This window comes from Euwallacea fornicatus, chromosome 8 (assembly GCF_040115645.1).
Source record: "Euwallacea fornicatus isolate EFF26 chromosome 8, ASM4011564v1, whole genome shotgun sequence".
Lineage (NCBI taxonomy): Eukaryota > Metazoa > Arthropoda > Insecta > Coleoptera > Curculionidae > Euwallacea > Euwallacea fornicatus.
This window is the reverse complement of record NC_089548.1, coordinates 4027456-4042840: the sequence shown is the minus strand read 5'-3', so window position 1 is coordinate 4042840 and position 15385 is coordinate 4027456. Positions and strand designations below refer to the sequence as shown.

At 36.7% G+C, this 15385-nt stretch overlaps 1 protein-coding gene across 6 annotated transcripts in view; it reads right to left on the bottom strand.

Moving 5' to 3' along the window:
• Positions 1-3816: 3816 nt before the first annotated feature.
• Positions 3817-15385, bottom strand: part of Scgdelta (sarcoglycan delta) — a 61938-nt gene continuing 50369 nt past the window's right edge. For all 6 annotated transcript variants that reach the window (XM_066284606.1, XM_066284607.1, XM_066284610.1 and 3 more), the window contains 5 exons: positions 14918-14967; positions 9567-9786; positions 6698-6887; positions 6458-6650; positions 3817-6403 (listed from right to left, as the gene is read on the bottom strand). In XM_066284606.1, coding sequence (XP_066140703.1) covers positions 6097-6403; positions 6458-6650; positions 6698-6887; positions 9567-9786; positions 14918-14967 — 960 coding nt within the window. In that variant the 3' untranslated portion in view covers positions 3817-6096. The remainder of the gene's footprint in view (positions 6404-6457; positions 6651-6697; positions 6888-9566; positions 9787-14917; positions 14968-15385) is intronic.

Genomic DNA, 15385 nt, shown 5'->3' with positions numbered 1-15385 from the left:
GAAATGTAGGCCAAAGTCGGCATGAGGGAATATTTAACCAATCATACTTACATTATTTGAGTAATTTTGTCCCAAATCTGAAATCAAGTAAGAACCTATGAAGAATGTAGAAAAAAAAAAAAGTCCATTAACTGCTGGCAGTACGTTCTGTAAATCGATAATTGATGCCGAATATTCTCTGTGAATTTTTAGATATACTTACGGACACTACAGTGATAAAGGATAAGAAACCTCCAAAAAAACTTGTAGAAATCACAAAGAAAAAAACCATCTGATGAGCTTTAACTATAGTGACATACATGCTATAAACGTTATCACTCTCTGTTAGATCCTGACCCAAGATTTTTCAAAATTTACTTACTCTTTGAAGAGCACATGAGCCTCAATTATCCTCATCAATTGAGATTTAACAAACGCAGCATTGTGCTTTTCGTTCTTGTAATCAATAACTTTAAGCTCTTTGCCTCTTTTATAGACATTATCAATAAGCAGCAATAATTCGAAGTTCATAAGGAACATTACACACATTATGAGGCAAGTTACTATTAGCACCGAAATATTGGTTTCATTCCCAAAGAGCATTATAATGAAATACAGGACATTTACCACGATGCAGTCTAAAAGCAAATATCTTTTGAGAAAAGCTGCCCATTGTCACAAGGAGAGACAATATAATAATAATGGAACGAGGTTCGGTAATAGCCTCAGTAAAATTATATTAAACGATACGTGTGTAACCTTCATTATTCATGTACAGCGTGTTCATTTGAGAACTTATCACCGGAATATCGTAAAAACGAAAATACGTATTGAAGTACTTTGATCATTTGAGTTCCTTAATGCACCGATATTTTGTACTTTTCATTGCCTTTAATACGAGATGCAACTCGGTGGGGGGTGCCATTTAAAGTTTTCAAGTGCTGGTAGCGGGGTGGCAAGGGGCGACAATTAGGTTTTCACGAGTAATGGCAAAAGTATTCCCCCTCGCAACCTGGAAGACCCGTTTCTACGATATTTGGGGTGGTAAGTTTTCAATTGAATACACTGTATAATTTGGTAATATTCATGGCAACCGAGGAATTTATCATTTAAAGGGAAAACATTCTTTTCTGCACCGTTGTTTACTATAGTTTGTAGTTGAGATCTTGGCATGTGTATCGTACATACGAATCATGTGCATCAAATCAATTCAAGGCGAACATAAAGTATGGCCAGAGGCGACTCAAACATCTTGTGTCTGGTTTGAAATACAATATCTGGTATAACAAAGGCAGGTAAAGGATGAGGAGACTATTGATTTATGAACTAGACACCAAAATAAATAAAATCAAAACCAAGAAAACTGTTTATAGTTAGCTGGAACATAACGAAACCATTAACATGTATTGTCACGCCTCTGGTCGTGCCAGAATTGTAACAAATCGTTCACTCAAAGACATACGTTCATGCCACCATCTTTATTCAACACGTGTGCACCCAATCCGTTAGTCTAGTCTGTAGAAGACGTGCATATTATACCGCGCGTTGAAAAAAGAACGTTCAAAGAGGCGGTGGAATTATTTGATGCCGTAGGTCTTTGATACGTTCTACGTAATCTCGACTTAATCTGAACTTCACTTAAATACGATCTCGTTCACCTGTATAATTTGTTAGTAAAAGTGGTCTTTTTCAAAGGTCCAAGGACTTGCGTCTTGGTTAATTAAGGTTTTCTAACTGTTAAAAATTATATTTGCGTTAAGCCTTCATGGTCGAGTCTTATTTTCGGAACGGACAGTTCATAAACGGGGAACGGGCCCGTGAAATTCAGCCTTGTCGTTTCAGCATCGGGTGTAAATGGGGTAAGTAAATAAATATTAATTAGATTTATTTATGTTAAATTTTTTCTTGAGCTCGTGTGAAGATTAAATTTAAAAGTGAAATTAGGTTTACTCGTTCGTACTCGAGATTACGCAGAACATATCAAAGACATACGGGCCCAGTGTGAAATAACACCAAAGCGTGCTTGATCAAAATTGTTTTTTAACGCACGATATCTCTGTCCTTGTTATTTGAATATTGAGTTCCCCTCACACGTCTAGACACGTACGTGCTACCTAATTCGATACACACGCAGAGATTCAAACTACGAATTATAGGATAGTATAATATAGTATAGTAGTATACTTACCAGTGCACTCGTAATTGATAGCTCTCAGGACTACTGACAGGGGAATAAATACATTTACTTCCTTTAATACAATGTAGCTGTTAATCAACATCGAAGATATGAATATCGTTGAGAAAAGAGCGCAATAAAGTTTAAACTTGAATTTTAGCTTTTTTATCCGTCTCTGATTTTTAGGGCTCAGTTCAATAGTTACGAATGTTGCAAGTGAAATTGTTCCCTCCTGGTCCCAAAGTTTCATTGCGTTGATTAAATAGAGGCATAACGTATTCATACTCATTGCCTGAAGCAGTTATTCGTTGATTAATCCATAAACACATTGTTTAATGTACTTACAAATATGCAACAACAATAGAACGAGATACACTGTTTTATAACCGAAACATCTCCCAATTCTATGAAGGAGTATGTTTGTATAAGAATCATCAGTCCAAAACCAACTATCGAAATATAGATTATGGGACTGATGTATGTGTACAATCGAAATAATTTACGTAAAGTGCTATTAGATTGGAATTTTCTGTTAAGCTCAGTTGGGCCGTTTCTTCTCATGGAAATGTCTACGACCCTAGCACTACCCATCTTTAAAGTCAACTGAAGACTTCAGTAACTTTCCAGTATCTGGTGATAGTTGCGGGCGGTTATACGTCTGTAAAGACCACAAATTTTCCTCCATTAAAGTTTACTATATTTGTCTATAAGTGCTATTTAATAGCAAATAATAACGATCTGCATTAATTTTAAACTAGGCGCAACCCGTTGGTACCGAAACTTCTGGTCCTTTGATGGTTTTTTCTCAATTGCTTTAACCAAGAAACGTTTATTTCTTCATTTCTGTGGAAATGACGAGCATATCCTTTGTAGTTGTAAACTCGCTGTCCTTCACAGTTTATGGTATGATAAACCGAAAACATGTTTCTGTGTTAGCTACTGATCTAGAATTATCAAAGAACAGCACTAAGTCGTTTTGGTAATTTTCTCGTAAGCTAAAATTCGTATTGTTTACGTGCCAGCAGAAAAGAGTCTGCTCTAAAATTTTCCGAAGCAATGTAGAAACAGAGTTATCTAACTCTGGGAAGATTAGAAAGAGGCGGATTATGTGAAAATTATTCCAGCAAATTTAATTATCGAAGAAGACATTTCCAAGCACAAATTGGCCTAAAACTTGGAAACTTTTAACGAAAAAATTTAAACATGAATACTCTCAAATCTTTCTCATCGCAGCCACTGAATTTGGTAACTGGCCAAGGAAAAAAAATCAATTTCGCCCCCTTTCAAAAATGTTACCTCACCATGGACCTTCCTCAAGATTTTTGCAATTTATGTGCATGAATATTTAGTCGCCTCATCCGGCAACAGTTCAGACACTCATATCAACACGATTTTTCAGACATTATAATCACCTTTTGATCGAAAACTTGAAGATCCTGCCTATGGATAATTTCAAGAGGTTTTTCCATTCAGACCGCTGGGAAAATCATATTGTGCAACCAGTGTATTCAGTGGTATGTAGGTGTTATCTCACCTACCACGCACACATTCTCGCGTAACATAGACCAACTAGATGTTTATTAGTTGAAAATCTTCTTTCGGATTTTGTATTTATTGCGAAAATGATTTATTTTGTAATGAAACTAAATTACAAAACAAGATGAAACACATTATCTTTATTTTAAAAAAGCATTTTATTTGGGAATAAAGACATCTAGAAGAATATAACAAAAAGAAAAAGCTTTTTACTATAGTAGTTCGTATATACACATTTTTAAACATTTTAATAGTTACTTCTTCTTTACATTTATTGCTAACAATTGTTGACTCCCGGAAAGCTTATTTGAAGCTCGCGTTACTACGAATCTTAACAAAACCAACTAGTCTTCAGTAAAATCATTTTTATTCATTTATATAAATTTAATCATGTAGCATGCCAGCCCTCATCAAAGAATGTTCTAAGATTTACGAGAAGTAACAAACGTATTGAAAAATTCTTGCTGACGAATGCTCTGAAAAACTTTGTACACATGACTTGTGTGTCGTAACGTAATCATCAATTATTTACAGGTAAAACGTGTTAAAGAAAAAGTGAAATTTAAGGTCAAACTGCAAGCAGTAAACAAACTATTTTCCAAAGCACTCCCAATCAAAAATTTTTTCATGTACACTTTGGGTGAAGACGGTATTGCCAATTTTCGTATTATTTCTGAAAAAATCATACTACATTTTTCCTACAATTTTGTAATCGATGCAAACCAAAATCTTCTGTTGAAATCACCTCGAATATTACTAGTGATTAATAAGAACCATTGGAAAATAAAATACTAAACTTGGATATAGTGTGGTTACGTGAAATTGTCCACAAGATGGTCTTGAAAGGAATTATACCAAAATGCATATATCATATTAGCATGAAGTTGTCCATATAATGTTCGCTAAGAATCGTGAAATGCAATATTACTTTATTTAACAAGTGCGAAAAGTAATACTTCACTGCCTGGCCAGACGTAATATTCTTCCTATGAGCTCATGTGCATTAACTTTGCATCTTTTGTAAGTTCAATCAAATGTCATTGTGCAGCAAAGAGTTTTATTATGAGCGTATCAATGGCTGCGATATCACATTCACAAAAGTTTCGACGCTCCCAGGACATACCAGTTTCATGTGAGTGAGGTAACAATTCTTACGTGCGATATAGTTCGAATCTCAGTTTGCAAATTCTTACGGTAAACTCATACTACCACGTGTTCTTAGGTAGCATATTATACACCATGATAAAATGACTCATTATGATTCGATCATCACGTTTAAATTACGGGGCGGGCAGCTTTGTGGCCATAAAAACGCGAAGATTTTAATGTCTAACTCACAATAAATTTTCCTAAATTAGGAATAGATTAAATTAAAAACACAAAAATACAAAAGGTTTTGAATCGTAACATCAATTAAGAAGTTTCATTTGAAATTCATATCCACAGCAAACACCTTAATTAGTTTACTATGAGGCGAATAATTAGCCATATATTTGCTATCTGAATATTAAATAGATCCCGGCACTATTCACATGTTGATTTCTCTTTTATAAATATTCATTTTGCTCATGTGTTAAAGTCACTTTCTCAAAGTGAATTAAATTAATTTAATAAGTAAACAACGAATAAGGGTTATTGTGAACCTGTTTTAAAAACAAAGCGAGAGACCGCTCTGAACAGTTATTTAGCACACTCAGGAGTGGTGTATTTTTAAGAACTAACCTGACCCAACTTGAATTTGCCAAGTCCGAAAGATGCCAGTTAGTGACTTTAAGTTTCCCCATTGCAATTCAGAACAACTTGTATAACTTTATGCTAAGAGCACAATTTCAATTACCGTTTCCATCACCACCACCTCAAAGTAAATCTTAAGAACTTCTCCGAATATGGGCTCCAAGGAGTACTCTAAAAGAGTCCAATTAAGCAACATGGTCATAGTAAGTAGGATGAGCCAATTAATTGATACTACCAGGACTCGCGATTTCCATGGAAAACCTTGCATCAACTATTCAAGTAGGATAATCATGTCACGTAATCATATTATATCACGAAACTCACAGTTTTTGCTTTTTATAGAAGTTTTCGAGATATTTAGCTTAAATTTGGATTGCGAAGTATCTCTGATGACTTACGTGTTCAACACGCGATGACACTTGAATTTGAAATTGAAAAATTTAAGTCTTTATTACATACGGTCACGTGACATATCGTTACTTGAAATTAGATTTTTTAGCGAACGTCAAAGACACGTTACTTAGTATTTTCATTGGCCCATCTTGTAGAGTTGTCCCATGAAACAGTGATCTATTGTGTTCTGCGCTTTTATCGTTACAATTTGGCTCAATATTACAATAACCAATCAGCAAAATCAATCCTAACGAAGTTCAACCAAAACCAGAAATGTGTTATCGACAAAATCCATCGTCATTTTCGCTTGCGCAGACCGCATGCGGGTCAGCCAAGAACAACCGTCCGCTCTCGCATGCGCACAATTGAAAAACATCGAAGCTCCTGGCCGCCACAGGCCGATGACTCACTTTGGCGGTAGGGAGTTCAGGCACGATGATAGACGAAGACTCAAGTCGAATGGCTCCGATTTCGCTTCGAAAGGAAATGTCACTTTGGGCGAGGGTATTAATGTGACCACCTCTTGATTCCAGTTTCAGTTCTTTGGGAGCTTTGATTTGTAGGCTGCGGGTTGGCGATTCCAACCTATTTTTGTGGAATTTTAGTGCATTTCAATTACAAAATTGAATGCGAACTCACCGTAAGTCCTGTCCACTTTCGGCTCGAATCAACCGAGTTTGTATGGACCCACTGAACTTACTGCCTCCCTCACCGGACACTTTGAGAGTATCGGCTCCTACCAGCACCTCATTTTTATCTGCGGAGAAAAGGGGGTACCCTCGGTCATCCAGAATTTGAAATTTGTTGGCTACACACTCGAAGTTATCTAGACCTGATGGAGGTTTGAGCATTTAGTCTATCAAAATGTTAAGACCTTACCTAGATGGATAGAACTGCCAGTACGACCATCCTTGTTTCTAGACCTTAAAGTTATATTTCTACTAGATTCTATTACTATTGGTTCCCCAAGGCGCGATCTAATTTGGCTGGCTATGAGGTTTTCTAATACAAAAGCGTTGCCTTTCAGTCGGATGCCACCTGGCACGATTTCTAATTGACCCATTCCATCCTAGAATCAAAGAAAACATTTTTATTTGATCTACATGGTTCATGTAATTTTTAGGCTAATCCATTTTCTCATGAGTGCATATTATAAACACCTTTCCTCAGATTTAGATTATTACTTGTCAGGAATTTCCCAAGCGTTAATTCAGTTTGTTTGATGGGTAAACATGTCGAAATAGGAGTATATATAAAACTACGTATGTGTTTGGGTTTTCATATTAACATACCCAAAAATATTGAAAGAGTAGCAAGTCTGACGATTCCTTTTAGACCGTTTACAATGTTTTTGCAAAACCATTAAATCAATTTTTAAAAAATATTTTGTAGGTCCCGGGTATATATGGTATATACAAGATCTTTAGCGCAAATTAATATTGTAGTTGAATTTTTGGACCTACTACTGCGATACCGATGCTAAAATTCCTGAAAAAAAACAGACATAGAGTATTGAAGGAAGTGTAAAAGAATTCAAAAGATGGTCTTTTTTGACCCCACCGTGTATATAATTTTTGCGTATAACTATAACACAGTGACACTGTGTCTTTCATTGGTTTTTGCGGAACAACGCAAGGGATAAGAAATTTTCGAAAAAATTAACAATATTTGAGTCCTCGATGCTCTGTAAATATCTCAGAAACAAAGGGTTTGCGGACTCGTACTTATACAAAGTGTTTCAGAATAGTATGTCATACATTTAAGGAGTGATTCTATGAGCGATTTCGAGAAAAAATAATTATATGAACTTAGGTCCGTTTTTGTTTCTGTCTGAAATACAGGGTGTTAAATTTGCTAAAAAAATTTTTTAAGTCCGGACCTGCATTAAATATTTTTATCAAACTTGGTGGGCCTAAGTTAGGTATAGAAACATATCTTTTAAGAGAAAATTGAATTTTAAATTGCAAGCAATGGCACCCCCAAGGCTATGACAGTGATTATTTTTTGCGAAAAATATGTTACGCCGCTGCTTTTTCAAAAAATAAAAATCGTATAAGCTTTTTTGGCTCCTAGTTACTGAATATGCTGTTGAAATTACACAGGGTGTTTCAGGAACGTGTTGCCAAACTTGAGGAGGTTATAAAGGGTGACAACTTAAGTCATTTTACTTCAGATGTCCGGAAATGAGTCGTAAAGGCACAAGATAAAAACATTGTTAAAAATGTTAAACAATGCTCATGGTTTCGTACTTCGTTGATTTATTTATAGAAAGTTACTTTAATAGCCGCAATAGTAATCTTTGGAGCGACCAAAATCCTCATTACACATTTAAGAAGTCTAACCAGTATCAGTTCTCTACCAACGTGTGGGTTGGCACAATAGGAAATTATGCCAACAAGAGTTATTGGACCGTACTTCGTGAGTTACTCCAAAACGTTCCGTTGGATATCCGCCAAAGAATGTGGTCTCAGCGTGACGGACTTCCGGGACATTTTACTTGCGACGTGTGGAACTTACAATTTCCTGAGAGTTGGATTGGACGGAGTCGACCTGTTAACTGGCCGGCCCGGAGTCCAGATCTAATACCTCTCGATTTTTTTTTTAACCGAAAATTACTAGTTTATGAAACACTTGCAACAACAGAGGAAGAATTGCTTGGAAGAGTGATGGCTGCAAGTCACTTTATTCCGAAAGATCCACCTGTTCCTTTTCGAGTGGTTCGGCGTACGACCGCATGTCGGCGAGTTGGTGGCCGCGATTTCGAACAATTCTCGTAATATTTTATTGTTTTTTTTTCTAATAATTATTTTAAGAAAAAAAATGCAAAAAGTCGTAAAGACGAAAACATATGCATTCTTTAGCGTTTTTAACAATTTTCTTGTCTAGTGCCTCGACGACTCACTTCCAGATGTACGTTTATAAGGCAAAATGATTTGACTCGTCGCCCTTTATAACCTCCTAAAGTTCGGCAACGTGTTTCTGAAACGCCCTGTATGTATTGATAGCGGCATAATTTGTGAACTTTGCAGCTCTTAATTTTGCCTCTCGATGGCCTAACGTATACAGGTGTCATTCCAGGTGCCTCGTGATCCCATTCTCCTCAACAAATTCTCGTATGGAACCAAAACATTGCTTGTACTATTTTAATGGTTTTTGATCGTTACAAAATCGAGATTGCCACAAACTAAAACCAAAACACTTCCACATGTACGGTAAAAACATTTCCAGATGTATTTTATCCTTAATTTCATCAACCTCTGGTTCCTCCTAATTAAAACAAAATTCCGTTCAACGCCTTTGTCGCTGCCGTCCTTTTTTTCTGTCGCCTTTGAAAAAAGTTGTGCCACACGATCTCAATTAACGTGGCTTTAATTGCGAATGATTAGAAAAAGCCATGAAGTTTTTTTTTTGCGTAGAGTTTTGCGGCCCGACGAGCCCTCCTTTATTCTGGAAGCGTCTTTATTTTGCGGCCTGCGGTCATAATTAGTAAACTTTGTGACGAATTCTCCTCAATTGCGTCATCCATTTCAAATCTACTTTTAATTCCTACTTATTATATTTTAATTCAGTTGAATTGACCGACAAGAAGTCCACTCCTCCCGGTGCCCCCCGCTACTGATACCGAAGGTGAAGAGGTGCCTGACCGTTTTTTTTTTTTTTTTTTGCACAACTCGTAGATCACTCGCTGAATTTAAGCCTTCATTTAACCTTTCCTTTTTGATTTTAATTGAATTTTATGCAAAATTACCGAAGAGAAATCCATTACTTTCAACACCCATAGTGTTAAAGCTAAATTGACAATGACGATGAACAGCAGTATGAGGATGAGGGCGAATAAACACTTTTTGCGCCATCCGTAGATTCCCAGTCTGAAGCCTTGATGGCACCTGTGGTCGTCTATAGGAAGTGGATGATCGTCTTCGCGCAGCGGTATTGTGGTTGTCGCTGACGCGTCATTCTTTTTCATCCTGAAAAGTACATTGAACGTGAGGAATGCGATTTTATCAGTCTGAAAGATGAGATTGTTGTGAGTGTTAAAACTAACAGGACGATAGGTCTAGAACGTAAAAAATTTCTTTTTTCTTTTTCCTTTTGGCAAAAATAACGCACCTTCCATTTACGGAACGTTATTTCGCCACTCCTTGCGCCACACTGTTTCTCCTTCTGGTCCAAAAGAAGTAGAGAAAGGTCGCAACTTTACGTTGACTTTTGGCTAATATTAATTTTTCCACCCAGGTGCGTAGACACCGGGTTAACGAAACCCGATAGGCACACCCGAGCGTATGCGTTTTGTGTTAATTCGCTCCCTATCCGTTCGTGTATCATTTAACGCATGCGTTTGCTTTGGGCCGTGTTTGGCCAACTAGCGGGACATCAAAGAATATTCCTTCGATGAAGGATCGCTTGTGGTCAGCAAAAGCCTTATTTGAGGTGAGGTCAAAAGATTATTTTCAGATCGAATGAAAAAGACTTGAAGAGGTGGGCTACATTATTTTATAAGGAGGGATGTTGTAGTTATTTTATACTGAAATGTTTAGATCGATAGCACGGGAAACTTTATGCTAGTATAATCTTTAATGCGAGGACCGTACTACTGCGGAAACACACTTTTACTGACTCTCTTGGATAGTTTATGCTATTTAAAAGAAACTTTGGTTGAATAATTTTTCAACGCCACCATCTCAGACTCTATCGAATATAAAAGAAAGATATTACTTTCAACAGTTTTTTTATATCTTATAGGTTCATTTGTCCATTTTGTATTCAGTTTTCTTCCAACATTGGAACTTGATAGGGCATAAGTTAAGGATTTATTATGTCGTCAGGATATCGAAAATCAAACATCTCTTTAGCATATCTTTGATAAAAAGGACCAGAAAATGTTAACTTTCCGGGCATATCAAACAGAGCTGAAGCTAGGGAATATCATAATTTGTTTTATACTGTATTTGCTTTTTCATAGTTTTATATCACGTATTTTTACACAATTTTGTAAAAGAAAACAAGTATTTTTAAAAAAATACAGAAGAATTTAAATCACCCTCTTTGGGACATTTTTTCAACTTAGAAAGGATATTGCGAAGCTCAATAGGTTTTTGACCTCTGCCTGAATATGATTCTCGATTTTTCAATTTCGAGCAAAACGAACGTTACGCTCTTGGTTTCTTTAGCAGTTTAGGGACGAATCATGTCAATTGGGTACCTATAAAATTTAATTCGTATTTATGCATCAAAATCGCATAGGAGGTGTAAGGGGCCTTCAATCTCTGGATCCCCATGACAGACACGAACATGAATATTTCAGGAGCTCCGGCAAATATTGACGGCACTCCAAATTCCGGGTCCTCATTTGAAGACACGTTTCCGACTAATCCTTCTTCAGACGCGCTAAATCTATTGAGAGGCCGAGCATTTCTCGTGCTGCCAAAATTAGAAAATCCATGTTAATATTATCCCACAATTTAGTAAAATTTTCGGATTTTTCCTTTCATGGAGGAAATGAAGGCTGAAGTGAATTATTTGTAAGCTCCTTTTCCCGACAAGCCTTGATAGCACGCGAATGAAATACATCAAAACGATTTGATATGCTTTAGCTATACGTAAATTTTTAAGGGCCAATTTGCAAATCTGCTTTAGTAAGAAAGTTTTGATTACATATTCCTTTCAGTGACAGCAAAAAGAATCGAAAATAAATTTTGGGTTTTAACTTTCAGACCCGGTCAATTTCTGCCTTGAAAGATCCTTCGCCATATCAATCGTGACAGGCCTTCTTTCCTTCTTTAAAGACGTGTTTATCCCGCAACAGCGAGGACAAAAAGTGCAATGTATTTTTCATCCCGGCGGTCTCTTTTCGAAGTCCCGGGAAAGCGAGAATTTCCCAGGGGAGAACCTCGGGAAAAACAAACACAGAACTTGACTTTTTCCGTTTGCGTTCGAATCCTGATCCCAGTGGCGTCTTTAGTTAATGTTTTTCAATTATAGCTGGCAAATCTTTCGGCAAAGAAGCACCATATGCCGAGTTAAGAAAACAATACGTTCCCGGTCCGTGACGGCCCTTCCATGCAAATGTGACAGGGCTATTGTTTCAAGGACACGATTTATATTTCCCTTTGCCATTTATCAACTCAAACAGCCAAGTTTTACCTCCCGCTTATGGAGTGGCTGTTATACGGTATACAGGACGAGCATATGATTTATTGCCGCCCCCCAGATTCGTTTTCGGAACCGGCAACGGATTCAATTGTGCATGGTGGAAGGATCTACATATTTTCAGTTGAAATGGTGAGGGATAACTAAGGAAAAGTTCTATTCCGTGGTGATCATGATGCACCCCAATTTCACCCAAATTTTGATTCACGCATCAGAGATTTTGGACATATCAAATTCTTCAGCATGGCAACTCAATCTTTGCTTGTTCTAAAACCCATAGAAAAAGTTTGTTTTAAATGAGCGATGTCGCAAGGAAATTTGTCAAAATTTGGAACGTTTTCTCTTCCACCCTGTATTTTATAACCATTGACGTTATTATTTAAAAAATATCGTCCCTCACTGAGCAGTAGATCCTAATATCCTCCAAGCCGCATTCAAATTTATTTTTTATTTTCAGAGACTAAGATATAATCTAAAACTTTGGTTTCTGAGTTTATAAATTTCACTAATTTAACCTGAACGAGTAAAGAAAGTTTTTAAGTCATATTGTATTATTAAGTTGAGACATGCTAAAGATGAAGGAAAAATTCTACTCAACAACAGTGTTAACATACAGGATGTTCCAACGAGGTTATGCCAAACTTAAGCAGTTTAGAGGAGACACTGCGATGAACAGTTTTTGCATATAAAACCTAAAAAATGAGCTTTAATGATTCCGGAGTCATGTTTCTTCAAAAGACTTCGATATTCAACTTAAAAGAATAGAATCAGAATAAAATAAACACTGCACATACTGTTAATTTTTTTAAGGAAAAAACTGCAGATACAGTTTACGTAGTATTACACCTCTACATTGTGATGAGGGTGTGACAGGTTCTGGAGGAACATAAAACTGCTTTCAAAAGGCTACCCTATTTTAAACCGCTAATAAAAATAATTTAGCGTCGTGCTTGCTTAAAGACAATCTAAATCATCATTTACAATCGCAATATATTAGATCGCATCCAGCAGGTATCCGAGGCGAAATCCAGGCTGGTCTCTTCCAGGCGGCCATCGTAAATTATCCCACGGTGCTGTCTCGTCGGGCAGCCGGGGAATCCCCATCGGACGAGGTAAATTTAGCGCCGCTCTCCGGCCGTAACTCAAAGTCCGAAACACTTTCTGCCATTTACAAGCGTGACGTCACAGATACGGGTTACTGGACTGACCGTCAATGTCCTGCTCTTATCTCCCTACTCTCGATTACGAAAAGGGGGAAAACAGGCAAATAATTGTCACTTATCTGGCTTTTGTCATCGACTTATGCGTTTCTGAATAGCAAACTTCCCCTCTTAGGAGATTACAAATGACTCCGCTGTCAACTTTTTCCCGTGTTAAACCCTGATAAGTGGCTGTCCAACATTCAGACGCTGTTTAACACCGACTTCAGACGTGATAACAGCCTCTAGAGTTAATAGGGCAGCGATATTTTACTTGCCACGACTTAGCTCGCTCCTAATTCCAAGGCAATTTTTATCGCAATCGTAAGAAATTGGGGTTTGAGTGCCTGCTTCCATTGATAGTAATGACAATGTTATCCTTAATGACTAAGAATATATTCGGAATATTCTGAGAGAAATAAAATAATAGTTCTCCCATTGTTCCATTCTCAATTCTAATACTTCGTATGTATCGCGCGTTGCAGCGGAGTTTGACATTTCCATTATAGTTTCCGCAAGAGTTAAGAAAGAGTTAGCACGCCGAAATTCAGCTATAGTTGTCGATAGTTTAACCAGCTTTTAAGGGAAAAGTTTTACTATTCAGCTACCTCTCACATACCTCCACTAAACCATAACCGATAGCCCTTTCATAAGTTTTGTGGACCGGGAACTAGCGTTTTATCTTTGAAACAATTAAATTCATTCCCCGGGGAAAATTTAATCACTATTTATCCATGATTGATTTTATGCCCATGTTCTTTTCTCTACTCATAATATTGTTCACAAGCTTGATGCAGTTGTTCAATTAATACACGTCCTAACTGTTGTGTACTGGATATTGAATATCATTTCGAATAATAAATATTGTTCTAAGCGAATGGCCGTCAGTGCTGATTGAAAAATAATTATGAATATAGGCTCCATAATAAAAACAACTTGTGACAAAACGTGAGATTATAGATGAAAAAATACACTGAATTAAAGCTGAAAACCTCTGTTTCGTACACAGTGCGATAAATTTGGAATTATTTTCGTTTTTTTAATGTTCAGTATTTTCAATATTTTATTAATTCCCATTAATAACAAAAAAAACATAAATATCTATTTCCTTTGTATCTCGTTTCTGTCTTAAATTATTACCGAGTGGGAAACATTAAAGTGAAAATGGAAATAATGTTTGCAAATTTTTATTATGTATATATATATATATATATATATATATATATATATATATATATATATATATTATATATTTAAATGGACAGCTTCGAATTTAGGACCCCGTACTGGCACTAGATCCATGGATTTATTCATATTTGCATACTGGTGAGAGCGTTCAGGGTCTCTTCTTTGTTTCAATTTCTCTCGACTAAACTGAAGAGAAATCCCTTCACCCTCCTTCTCCTCTCATTTTATTTTCAAAGTAATTTATCCGCAGGAAGAGCAATCCAATAACAAGTGTTAAACCCAAGCTGGCAACATAATCTAATATCGAGCCCCTGGTCTTAGAGCACACCTAGATCGATTCAACACGTGGCTACGGTCAGAGCTCGGGATTTGTGTATCAGGACTTTGGCAAAGTGGCGTGCATTAAAGTTTCAATATCGCACGACGTAATTAAGGGCGAAAGATAAAAGGGGGTTGTTTCGGAAGGAAATCCGCCTTTCAGTGTTGTAAAATTTCGGGCCTTTGTGATGCCCGTTGGGCAATATCTACTGATTTTTGCGGTTCAAGGGCCATTTTAACTTACCTCAGAGACTGATCTGAGTTGTTGTTGGTTATTTGGAGGTTCGGGACAATCTGAAACAAGATTTATTTGCTAAACAACAATATGTGAACTTCATGAGGACAAAGCAATACATTTTACACATTATTTTTAGTCGGGCCATATGACAAAAAACTGCTACTGACAAATGCTCTGTTTTTGAGATATAAAACGCAAATAGATTTAATGTTTGTTCTACCTCTTGGAAGGGATGTGTTGTGGAATAAACACATTAGCTAGCACACAAAGGTAGCAGCTAGCAGTTTACGAGTAGTAGATGTCTGGGCCAAACCAGTTTCTATGAGTTTTGGTAGAAAGGTCACGCAAAACGAATAATGTTTTGTTGATGGTTCTAATTTAATTAACAAATTTTTCTTGGTGTATTAATTTAATCTGTTAAGTTTTAGCCAGATTAAGCATCTGGGCGCGGCTTGATATTGGAAGTATGAGTTA